The sequence below is a fragment of the Trichomonas vaginalis genome, chromosome VI (genome assembly GCF_026262505.1).
Source record: "Trichomonas vaginalis G3 chromosome VI, whole genome shotgun sequence".
NCBI lineage: Eukaryota > Parabasalia > Trichomonadida > Trichomonadidae > Trichomonas > Trichomonas vaginalis.
Window position 1 is genome coordinate 5,958,889 of NC_067208.1, and position 11,658 is coordinate 5,970,546.

General features: G+C 34.1%; 10 protein-coding genes across 10 annotated transcripts, besides 1 other annotated feature; 2 read left to right on the forward strand and 8 right to left on the reverse strand.

The window, feature by feature from the left end:
* Positions 1-11,657: part of a mobile genetic element that runs on past the window's edge.
* TVAGG3_0813140 (organellar and viral DNA polymerase type B) lies at positions 1,121-1,812 on the reverse strand (the record flags this gene model as incomplete). Its single annotated transcript, XM_051247737.1, has 1 exon — positions 1,121-1,812. A coding segment is annotated over one exon (692 nt), but the record flags the coding sequence as incomplete, so codon positions are not given.
* Positions 1,969-2,376, forward strand: TVAGG3_0813150 (uncharacterized protein; the record flags this gene model as incomplete). The annotated part of the gene is made up of 1 exon (XM_051247738.1): positions 1,969-2,376. A coding segment is annotated over one exon (408 nt), but the record flags the coding sequence as incomplete, so codon positions are not given.
* On the reverse strand, positions 4,443-4,763 carry TVAGG3_0813160 (organellar and viral DNA polymerase type B; the record flags this gene model as incomplete). Its single annotated transcript, XM_051247739.1, has 1 exon — positions 4,443-4,763. One exon carries the CDS (start codon positions 4,761-4,763, stop codon positions 4,443-4,445), a length of 321 nt encoding a protein of 106 aa, XP_051083214.1.
* Positions 4,774-5,171, reverse strand: TVAGG3_0813170 (organellar and viral DNA polymerase type B; the record flags this gene model as incomplete). The annotated part of the gene is made up of 1 exon (XM_001284579.2): positions 4,774-5,171. A coding segment is annotated over one exon (398 nt), but the record flags the coding sequence as incomplete, so codon positions are not given.
* TVAGG3_0813180 (integrase core domain containing protein family) lies at positions 5,732-6,706 on the reverse strand (the record flags this gene model as incomplete). The annotated part of the gene is made up of 1 exon (XM_051247740.1): positions 5,732-6,706. A coding segment is annotated over one exon (975 nt), but the record flags the coding sequence as incomplete, so codon positions are not given.
* Positions 7,642-7,814, reverse strand: TVAGG3_0813190 (keratin-associated protein family; the record flags this gene model as incomplete). The annotated part of the gene is made up of 1 exon (XM_051247741.1): positions 7,642-7,814. A coding segment is annotated over one exon (173 nt), but the record flags the coding sequence as incomplete, so codon positions are not given.
* On the reverse strand, positions 8,288-9,491 carry TVAGG3_0813200 (organellar and viral DNA polymerase type B; the record flags this gene model as incomplete). The annotated part of the gene is made up of 1 exon (XM_051247742.1): positions 8,288-9,491. A coding segment is annotated over one exon (1,204 nt), but the record flags the coding sequence as incomplete, so codon positions are not given.
* TVAGG3_0813210 (organellar and viral DNA polymerase type B) lies at positions 9,616-9,812 on the reverse strand (the record flags this gene model as incomplete). Its single annotated transcript, XM_051247743.1, has 1 exon — positions 9,616-9,812. A coding segment is annotated over one exon (197 nt), but the record flags the coding sequence as incomplete, so codon positions are not given.
* TVAGG3_0813220 (uncharacterized protein) lies at positions 10,381-10,593 on the forward strand (the record flags this gene model as incomplete). Its single annotated transcript, XM_051247744.1, has 1 exon — positions 10,381-10,593. One exon carries the CDS (start codon positions 10,381-10,383, stop codon positions 10,591-10,593), a length of 213 nt encoding a protein of 70 aa, XP_051083219.1.
* Positions 11,027-11,536, reverse strand: TVAGG3_0813230 (uncharacterized protein; the record flags this gene model as incomplete). Its single annotated transcript, XM_051247745.1, has 1 exon — positions 11,027-11,536. A coding segment is annotated over one exon (510 nt), but the record flags the coding sequence as incomplete, so codon positions are not given.
* Position 11,658: the final 1 nt, after the last annotated feature.

Consider the following 11,658-nt stretch of genomic DNA (forward strand, 5'->3'; position numbering starts at 1 on the left):
TTACTTCTTTTGACTCTGCTTTCTTCTTCAGTTGTACACAATACTTTGGAGCATATGTCAAATCTTTAAATGGTGCAAGGTTCTGTTTATATAAGTCAGTCGTATATGTGAAAAGTTCTCCATAAGAAATAGGTTCAAAATATTTGCACTCCCACAATGTTTTCATAACATCCCATAGCGGTGTAGTTCTATCATGCGAACTACATATTTATCTTCTCTCTTTGTATATATTTTCATCTGTTTTCAATGTTCATTCCACCACACTCCTTCAAGATTTCTATATAGTTTCGAATGAAATATGTTGTCATTGGAAGTCTTTCATTTAGCATGTAGTGGTCTTCAACAAGAAGTAAGTCAATAGTTCGAACAGTTTCACATTCTTTTGGTATGTATCTCTTTATTTCATTATGTCTTGAGTCATTGAAGTAACCAATGGTAACATTAAATGCTATACCTGTTGCGTCAGAAATTTCTTGTACTTTACTTTGAGGAAAGTCTCTAACACGAATGACTTCTCTCATGTGGTCAATAGTTTCTTCATTTACTCCAGCCTGAATGCAAGCATAAACGAACATTATCTTCTGTCATAAGTGTTGCAGTTCTTTTGTTCAGTTCATTGAAGATTTGGTAGCGTTCAAGATTTATAGGTAATGTGCAAAGATACTTCCAGAACTGACCGCTTCTCTTCTTATAAAACTTCTTTTCACCATTATCTTTCCAAAAGCTTTCTATAAGTGCTGGGTTTCCTGTTTGCTTAAGAGCTTCCAAAATGGCTTTCTGGTCATTTGTCAGTGTGCTTTCATCTCTATATGGTCTCTTTTTTGGTTTGCCTTTCTTTACATCTGACATCGTTAAGCCTTCATATTCTGTTAAATCATACATCTTTATTTCAGTAAGATTCTTTATGTTTGTCAAGAAGAAGTCATAGTGCATTTCAACAATACCTGCAGCATTTGCTTCTATCTCTGATATAAAGTTCTCCTTCAAGAGCTGATGTAGTAATGTTCCAATATTATTGAGGTTTAACGTAGAACATTCATACTTTCCACCAAGTTTATAACATACCATCCATCTCTGTTGGGAGTTTATTTTAATTTTCTCTAAGAGTCTCATGAAAACCTTACCGAAATGTTTGTGTAAGTAGTCTCTGTTTGGTTCATCTAAAGCTTCGATGTTAAAGTCAATGAGTCTATTGCCTGACTTCACATTCCTCTTCCTATTTTCTTCATCTTTCTTTAACCATCTCTCACCTTCTTTTGGTTTGTCGTCAATGGAACGAATGACATTATTAGCTTTGCGAACTTGTTCTATAGCACTTTTAAACATCTCTCTTCTCTGTTGTTTCAGTGTGTCATCTCTCTTTCGTGTTTCACCAACGTTTGCATTTGTTATGTCAAACATTTCTCTTCTTACTTCATGTGGTACAGCTCTTCTTGTTTCACCAACGTTTGCATTTGTTATGTCAAACATCTCTTGACGAACGTCATGTGAAAGAGCTTTACGAGTATGACCAACGTTTGCATTTGTTATGTCAAACATTTCTCTTCTTACTTCATGAGGTATTGAACGTCTATGATATAAGTCAATAGCAACGTCATTTAAAGGAAATGCTCTTGCATGGACTTCGTCCTCGCCGCGTTGCGGCTTTATGAACTCATGAATTCTATCATAAGTTATTTCACCATTATAGTCATTGAGGATGTCAGCGAGTGCCTTTTTGTTTGTTGTGTAATGCTTTGCAACATCTATATTAGCTTCTGTAAGAAGTTGTTTTATTTCCGAGTGTTCTAACTTAGACAACTTCCGATACATCTTTAGTAGGAAATAAAAAAATATTTTTTGAAAAAATTAGATTAGATTTTTTTAAGTTATTTTTCAAAATAATTTAATATTTTTATTTTAATGAAACACATGCAAGATTGCAAGTTCTTTTCATACAATGCTCTCGCTACTGTCATCAAGAATGAGTTCAATGGTGCTTCAAACGTTAATGTTATCTTTAACAAGAAGTTTGTGAAAGAATCTAAGTTCGGTCAGTATGTCAGACCATTAGCTATCGTCATTGACCGCAAACGTTATACTTCACAAGAGTTAGCAGTAGTTTTGAAACAAAAGAGTTTCTTCGTGAATGTCAAAGATACTCATTATACTATTATAAAGAACTCCAACATTGACTTCTTCAGTATTGCTATGAATCTTTCCGAACAGAAAGAATATAAGAAGGGTGAAACAAATGTGAAATATTATTCTTCATCTCTGAAAACAATAACGAACAAAGATGTTATACAAAAGTTCTTACCAAAGGTTGAAGAAGCTTCTATTGACATTGACGAAGGAAGTGAAATGGTTGAAGAAATTGACCCTGACGTCATTTAAGCAAAAATATATTTTTGGTTAGTCTTCATATCGATATTTTACAACAATTCCCCAATGTATAAACTTTTCATACGCTTTTTCATAAGCTTTATATACCTTCAGAAATTTTGCATAATCTTTAGAAGCATTTAGATATTGTTTAAATGCTTTGTATGTCTTCAGAAATTTTGCATAATCTTTTACATGTTGTTCGTTCTCTTCTTCTGTCATGAGTTCCGAATATTCTAAATTCATGTTCTTTCATATGAGATAAAATTTTATAAAAAAAATAAAATTAGCTTAGATTTTTTTATTCTTCCTCTTTGAAGTTATCGAAATATTCTGTTATTTTTTCCTTCAGTAATGTTAAGTCTTCTTTGAATGTAAGTATTGTGCAACCTTTGATGTCATAGTGTGTTTGAGGAAGAGTATTTTTGACAATTTCCTTTATTTGCTCATTCGGTGTCATTGAAATCGGTAAGTTTTCACGATAGAACCAGTTTCTGTCAGATTTGTAAATCTTAGCAAGGTCATAAAAGCTTTTGTTGTTTCTTCTGACTAAATGCAACATAACCATATCTCTATCTTCTTCTTTCTCCAACTCTTCAGTATATATCATATACTTATAACTCTTTTCCTTTCCTTTTGGTACCGAACGTGGTATTCTTTTCTGTATGCTTTTGTCTTTGGATTCAATGACTTCATCTTTTGCTTGAAGTTTCTTTTCCATCTCTCCACGTTCTTGTCTATGAATTTCGTCAAGAAGTCTGTAAACATGCCATGCATAACGAGGAGAAGCCCACATTGCAACTGCATTTACTAAAAGTCTATGAACATAATAACCTCTTAAATTTATTGGCAAATTTTTACGATTTTCATGTGTTTTATGCAAGACCGAAAAAAGTCGGTCTAGAGAAATTTCACTCAAAAGTTCTTGTGTGCTTTGGTTTTTGAACCAGTCGTCTGCGTGTTTAGTGTCTGGAGCAAAACATGCTGTCAAAATACTTTGCATTTGGTACATATCGTCTTTGACCGAACGAATGAGACGGAGTTGTTTGTTAAACTGAACCCACTCGTATTCTTCATTTATGGCTTCATGAACGATAGCAGTTGTTGTGTTCTCTGTTGTTGACATATCTGTCCTTACATACAAAATAAAAAAATAAATAAAAATAAAACTAACTTTATTTTTCTGTGTTAAAGAAATGTTAAAAATTCAGGGTTACATATGTGAAAAGAAGTCACGAACAAATGAAGGTCATAAGATTCAGCACATAATTCTGAATTGAATGGTGTGTCATACATGTCAAGCCGTCAAGAATTGAAGGAGATACGAGGCTATAAAGATTTTGGATATTTTCTGACACACACCCTGAGGGAAAAGTGACAAAACACGACGATAGAAAAAAGTGACAAAATTGAGAGAAAGTTGTTCCCCGACCAAAATGCAATCATGTTGAAAAAGTGACATTTGTAAAGTTAGACGATAGGATTTCCTGAAAAAGTGCAAGACTTGTTCTGAATCAGGACAAGATTTGTCTTGAAAAAATACAAGACTTGTTCTGAAAAAATACAAGACTTGTTCTGAAAAAATACAAGACTTGTCTTGAATCAGGACAATTGTTCTCAAATTTGAGAACTTTACAAGAAAAACTGACTAAAAAGTGCAAGTCTTGTTCTGAATCAGGACAAGATTTGTCTTGAAAAAATACAAGTCTTGTTCTGAATCAGGACAAGATTTGTCTTGAAAAAATACAAGACTTGTTCTGAAAAAATACAAGACTTGTCTTGAATCAGGACAAAACTTTACAAAATGTAAACTTTACATAACCGTTTCTATCGTACATAATATTTAGTTGACATTGTAAACTATCTTCATGTAAAGTATGGCGGTTTGAAACCGTCGGGAACCTTCACTTTTTTGACGAACTTTCCGCAGCAATTTTTAAAATTTGTGAAAACTCAACGGTTTGACACGTGCCATATGTCATTTTACTCAGAATTTTGTGCTGAATTCAGCAAAAATAATGTTTATGTTAGCATGTTAGATCTAACACGTTTTCTAACCTCTTTTCTAACATAACTATTTACAAGCGTTTTACATGGTATATGTTGCGATGGTTCATGACTTTAAACAGTTTTGTAGCTTCTATTTCTTCTTTTAGTACATCGAATGTTTTAACAATGCCGAAGGTTTCTTTATATTTCTTCTTGACGTCAGATAGAAGGAAATCGTCAGCAGTTGGATAATTTTTGTTCAGAAATGCTAACATGTCCATTTTATCTTCTGCTGGCTTTTCTACTTCTTTCTTTAAATCTGCATAGTCGTTTCTCATTCTTTCTATCTCTTTGACGGAGTAGTTATATTTCCTCATCGCTGCCTTACATTTTGAACATTGCGGGTTCATTTTTGCGTTATACATTGAAATTTGACCTGCTAAAACAACTAAGGCGTCAATTGCTCTCTTCATCTCAAACATAGCGGGTCTTAGTTGTTCGTTCCATACTTTGCCTCTTCTATCTTTATCTCTTATTTCCCAAACACATTCAGCAACTAATGAAACAAAGTTATCGTAGGTCTTAAATTCTTCAGATTTATATATGTCAGAAACATTCTTATAAACCATGTCGCAATCTTTGTCCATAACTTTATGGTTGCAATGAAAACCAAGGAATTCATAATTTACTTTACGTATGAACTTCTTTATTTCTACTGAGTCAGTTGTTTTGACTTCAATTTCGTCGAATTCAGGAATAGTTAGTTTTTGTTGTTGGATTTCAGGCAATTTGGGTAAATGGTCAATAATGTCCTGCATTTCATAAAGATACTGTTCATTTGTTTCATCTTTCGCACTACAGTCTAAATTACTTGTTAAAAGTTCTTGCTTTATCTTCTGGATTTTTGTTTCGAAAGTATATGAAGAAGGAATGAAGCTTTTCATCTCTACTAACATAGATGTTGGATTCATGACTAACGAGTTTGGTGCTGTAGTTTGAATTGTTGTTGTGCCGATTGTTGAAATCATATCTTTACATACAAGATAAAAATTTTTCTTAGAAAAAAATTAGCGTTATTTTTCTTTCATAAGGAAATGTCAAAAATTCATGATTTTCGAGAGTTTTAGACCATGTTAGAAAAGTGGTTAGAAAACGTGTTAGATCTAACATTCTAACATAAACATTATTTTTTGGTGTAAATAAATGGTACCATTAATGATATCATGACTGTTCTCATTCATGTCTGATTTACATCTAATGAAAAAGTTTAGAAGAATTTTCTTATTCTTTCTGGCATATTTTTGTCTTTCCAGTACTCCCGCTCTAATGGTCCCAGATGTGTTGGCTTTGACTCTCTCAAGTTCTTAGATGGTATAACATCTTCAACACCTCCTTCATATCTTACTTTATAAGTGTCATCGTTTATGTTGTAGCCAAGTATTTCAATAACCACTCCTCGCTTTGCTTCGTCAATGGTTTCAGCAAGTTTGCCATTACTACTTTCAACTAACTTATGTCGAGGGTAAAATGCTATGGAGTCGTCAGCAGCTTTTATAAGATATCCATTACCTTGTGTAGAGTCTACGATATAATAGTTTCTACTTAACCTTAAACGTTTCTTTGTCAACGGTTTGTCGTCAAGAACTACACGAACTTTTGTACCAGGAATGAGGGTAAATTGTGTTGAATTTCTGATATTTTGTGTTTGGCTTCGTTTCTTTTGTATATACTTTTCTTCTTGTTGTTGTGTCATTGAATTTGGTGTATGTCCTGTTGTAGAATGTGTTGAGGAATTATATACTTCGAGAAAATGTTTCATTGTTTCTTCGGTAAAGTCTCGCTCTTGATTTAAATCTCTGAGCGTTCTTATGAAGCGGTTTATGATGCCGAGTATGTTATGGTTATGGTCTTCAGTAGTGTAGTGAGTTATGTTATGCTTAATGAGAAATTCTGTGATTTCATTGCTGAGGTATGCACTGTCTTGGTCTGATGTTAAAGTACTTGGGTTATGTTCTGCTACAAACTTTTGTAAAACTCTTAACACTTCACGAGTTCCTTTATTTTTCATTGGATATGCATATGCTTTACGAGTGTTAACATTTATGAAGATGAGGAATGGTTTATGTCCTCCTTTTCTGCTTTGAATGAGAGTGTCAAATTGGTATGCGTCAGGAGTGTTGGAGTAAATTGGTAAAAAGTAGTCGTAAGGGTTTATTTTTGTTTGATGTACAACATTTTTGTCAAAGAACCTTTTCACTTCAGCTCTGTTAGTAAATCCCCAACTCTTTGCAGCTTCATTGAATTTCTTAAATGACCTCCATGGATGTTGTTCGAATACTTCTTTCAAGCTCATTTATGTAAAGTTAAAGATTTTAACCAACTCGTATCCAAGCGTGCATTGTTATATAAGGAGGCATATAATCTTTTCCATTACCTGCTGGGTCTGTAATACCAGCTACAACATGTGTATGATTTCCTGCAGTTCCACAGAAAATACCTGTGCTAACATCTTTGGGGTCAGTTGTGATATCATATCTATGCATTCCCTGTCTATCCGAACCCGCTGCAAGATTTGTATAACCTCTTTTTGTTATTGAATGTGAATGGTTTCCTTCCACAGATGTTCTTCCACTGAACCTATGCATATGTGAAGGAAGGTTTTCAATACCTATTTTCTTTGAACCTCCCATCTTCATTGACTGAGTATTAGTGTAGAATGGAAAACTGTCAACTATTTCATACCATCTACCACCAAATAAAGTGTTTGGATTTATTGGATTCATAGACGTATAAACAGCTCCTATAGGATATATTAAATCATATATGCTCATAACTCTATAAACATATTCTAAAGAACTTATGTCATTAAATACCATTTGGAATGTATCTCCCGGATGAAATGTTGCATTTGTTCCACTTTTATAATGTAATGTTAGTTCAATAGAATTATCCAAGAAAAATTCAAAAGTATCTGGTTGAAGACCTCTAACAAATTCAAATGGAGTTGCTGGTTCACCATTTATAATTTCTGTTGTAAATGTCATTGTATCTGGTTTCGAAAATTTCTTTGATAGTTCTTCATCTACATAAGTTTTGTCTGCTTTCTTATCTAACATTGTTGGTAGTTCATATGCTTCAAAGTTTCTGGCATGACTTTCAATGTTCCTGCAACTCTTATCTAAACTGTTAAGAGTATCTTTTACGCTTGTACTTGGATTTTCTAATGGTGCACTTGAACCAAGGTCAAAGTTCAATATTATGTCGTCTGCTCTAACAGTAGTGAAGGATTTATGTGTATGGTTCTTGTCAGCTTTACTGTCTAATGTAGCTTGAAGTTCATTTATATCGGAGATGTTGTGTTTATGAGATTTCAAAACTTTGTTCGTTGCTTCGAGTTCAACTTTGTCAGCTTTACTTTTAATAGCATCTTCAAACGTTATTTTTGCCTTAACTCTTAACATAAATCTTGGTTCAACTAATACACCGTTAACATTGAAAGTAGAGGCATAAATTTCACCGGTATAACCAAATGCTTCTGGTGCTTTAGCTACATCATACTGTACAGTACAGCTTATGTCATAACCTTTAGCACGAATGTATTTATATCTTCTTTCATTAACATTTTTTGTCTTCGCTTCATCACTTCGTGTTAAATATCCATGGTAGTCCGTTATAATCTGTTCGTCTGAAGTTATATAATGAACATGGTTCTTGTCCGCTTTACTATTTAATGTAGCTTGAAGTTCATTTATATCGGAGATGTTGTGTTTATGAGATTTCAAAACTTTGTTCATTGCGTCAAGTTCATTTTTGTCCGCTTTACTATTTAATGTAGCTTGAAGTTCATTTATATCGGAGATATTGTGTTTATGTTCTTTATCTGCTTTTTCGGCTAATTTCTCTTCTATCTCATTTATTTCAAGTTCATGCCTACCACCACCTCCCGAAGAAGTATTTTTCTTCAGCTCTTGAAGAACGTCCACTTCGCCATCTTTGGTGTCAATAATGAGACTTTGAGTTAAAACCTTTCCTGTCTTAATGGATGTTTGTAAAACTTCTTCTTCACCATGTTCGGGGTCATGGTCGTCATCATATCTTGTGAAATCAGAGATGTTGTCATACATTAAGCATATCTGTCTCAAAAGTTCTGCTATTTGAAACTGGAACGAAAGATATACAGAACTTTCATCATCTCCTAAAGTCAAGTCTGCTTTCTTAAGTATTTCTTGAATGTATGCAATGAGAACAGAGTACCTTGGAAAATATTCGAACAATATTTCATTAGCTGTTGGTTTTGGTGGTTCTTTTGGAGTTTCTGTTGTTTCAGTTCCTTCTGTAGGTTCTGTTGGAGTTTCTGCATCTCTTGACTTCAATGCTCTTGCTCTCAAAGACCTAAATGTTAGAGCACCGGGTTTTACAAAGGACTTTATAAATGCTTTAATAGTTCCTGGTAAGTTATTGTTAGCATTAAGTAAGTTCCTTATGCTTCCATCATGTACGTCCATAGCACTATGTAAAAAATCTATACTTTTCTTGTAGTCAGCAATAGACTGACTGTGATTTTTTAAAGATTTGTCAATACCTTTAAGCCAATCTTCATGCATGTCTGATACTGAGCCAAGAATATCATTTGCTTCCTTTAGTGTATTTTGTGCTTGTCGTAAAGTATCCAATCCCGTACGTGCATTGTTTGCTATACGTCTTACAGTATCTATTTGACTCCTTGTTTCTTGCATCCAACCAGATAAAGTTTTAATAGTATCCGAACCATTTGAAATGAAGTTCAAAGCATTTTTAACGTCATTTAAAACTTCTTCACCAAGTACCGCCCATATCTTTCCGATTTGGTATTGAAGAACTCCATATGAAGCAGCTGTTAAACCAGTATTTATAAGGTCCCATATCCATGATTTAGCAGTTTTTCCATCCTTTCCATCCTTTCCATCCAAACCGTTTTCGCCTTGAGGTCCTTGTATTCCTTGTATTCCTTGTATTCCTTGTATTCCTTGTGGTCCTTGAGGTCCGGTGTCACCCTTCTCTCCTTTCAGTTCATCTTTATGTTCGTTATAATATTCTAATGTCATAAGGTGTACATCATTACTGCTACCAGCAACGCCGAGAATTTGTTTCTCATTCATGACTAAATTCTTTAGGCATTTAATGTTGTCGTCAAATCGAAAGCTCTTTAACAATTCAATGAGAACATTTAATACTTTCACTAATGAGGCATCTACTGTAGAATTTATATATTGCACCGTTCCATCATTTATGATGGGAACCTTGCTTGTTGTAATGAATGGGTCATAAGTGTTAAAAGTATCGAAATCAATGACTTTTTTAGTTTTTCCATCGTCAATGACTAAATCATTGCCTTCAATGGTTAAAGTTGAGTTTTCGTTTACTAGTTCATGTGCTCTTCTTGCTTCATTTGTTTCATACGCATATGCAGCAATAGTCATATTTTAATGAGAATAAAATGTTGTTCTATTTGCAAAGTACAGACCCAAACGAATACGGGACAGTAAAGCTACAAACAAACTTAGGTCTTCAGAATGAAGCGCTTGCTTTCAGAGTTGTTGACTTCAATACTATCGCAACTTTTGTCATAACAGATGAAACAGATTTCATAGAGATTGAAATAGATGACAAAAGAAGTGTTGTAACATTTCCTAACAGAGCGAGTACAGAATAGATAAAATTGCTGGAGTCATAGATACTCTCATAAATGAAGAAACTATTGACAACATAGATGTCGAACTCTCTTCTGAGGGAACATTGAAGTTCAGTAGCAAGAAAGAGTTCAAGATACCAAGAATGAGTCATAGAGTACAACTTCTTCTGGGAGCATACCATATGACATTTCCTTTGAAAAGTGTTGACAAAACGATTGAGATGAAATCTGTTCCATACGTATGTTATGGTAATTGTTTGTACGTTGAGTCAAAAATAGCTAATGTCACAGGTATTTCAGGAGTTAATAGTAAAGGTTCAGTAGAATATAAATCCTTCTGTTATGCAGTCAATTCAATGTTCATTCCAAACGTTCCTGTCATAGCAACTCATTTAGGTAAATGGGTTCGCATTAGTCCTCATAATTTGAAAGACATGCAATTCAGACTTGTTGACTTTCAAGGAGAGCCTGTAGAACTGAAGGCACCAGTGCGAATGACTGTTGAAGTTGACTTTTTAGAAAATATTAAATGCAACAGCTTACAAGAGAACTCAGAGCTAAAAATATAAAGTATGAATGTTATGTATTAGGTCATGAACTTTGGTTGTTGCTGTTTGATGAAACAAATGAGTTAGTTATGCCAGTCAAGAGAACAGAAAAAGGCGTCAAAGGCGCCGAGCGCAAAGCGCTATATTGTGTTAGTGAAAACTGCACCAAGTCAATAAGATTAGGTTTGCATTATGAAGATGAGTTCGATACTGTTGAAGAAGTTTTGGACAGATATTACAAATTGCTAACTTGAATTTTTTTGACTGACGGCGCAAAGCGCCAAGATGGGCTCAAAGAGCCCTCCTGACTGCTTTAATTTACTAAAACATATTTCAAGCAAAGCTTATAGTAAGTAGATAGTTTTGTATACTCGTTCGAATATTTATACTTAAACTCAACTCCTGTAGTTCCTGGTGTTTCAATGATGCGGATGTTACCTATTTTCATGAATAGTGGAGTTTGACCACAGCATTCGATTTCAGGGTCGAGATAGTCAATGACACATTGTTTCCCTGTTATTCGTGAGATAACATTTTCAAGGTCCTCCTTTGTTAGAATTATTTGGTTCTTGCTTATAAGATTTGTCAAAAGCTTCTTATCGTCTTTGAGTAAAATTGTTTGGTATAACTGAAGAAGGTAATGGTCTACGTTATCTGAAGGATTTGTTTGAACATTTGTGTAAGGGTTGTCGTTGGCTTCTCTTGAAAGAATTTGGTCCAGTGGTGGATACTCTAACTTAACATCTGATGTAGCGTTAGCGTTTGAAGCTGAGTTTAAATTCACGGCGCCATGCGCCAAGATGGGCTCTTTGAGCCCTCCCGACTTAAGTTCTGGTTCTTTTTCTTTCAAACACTCTGAACTATAGTTCTTTATGACAATATTGTTTGTCGTTCGTGAGTCAACATTTGATGTTGGTTCAATTGGAACATTAACGGCACCAGCTAAGATGGATTTGCTTCTCATTTCATATAGAATAAAAACCTTTTATATGTATGAAATGAACAATATACTCGACAAGGGTTTGAATGTAAAGCTAACGAATGAAAATATTGTTGAATTCACTGAGACAGGAGCTGTGTATAAAG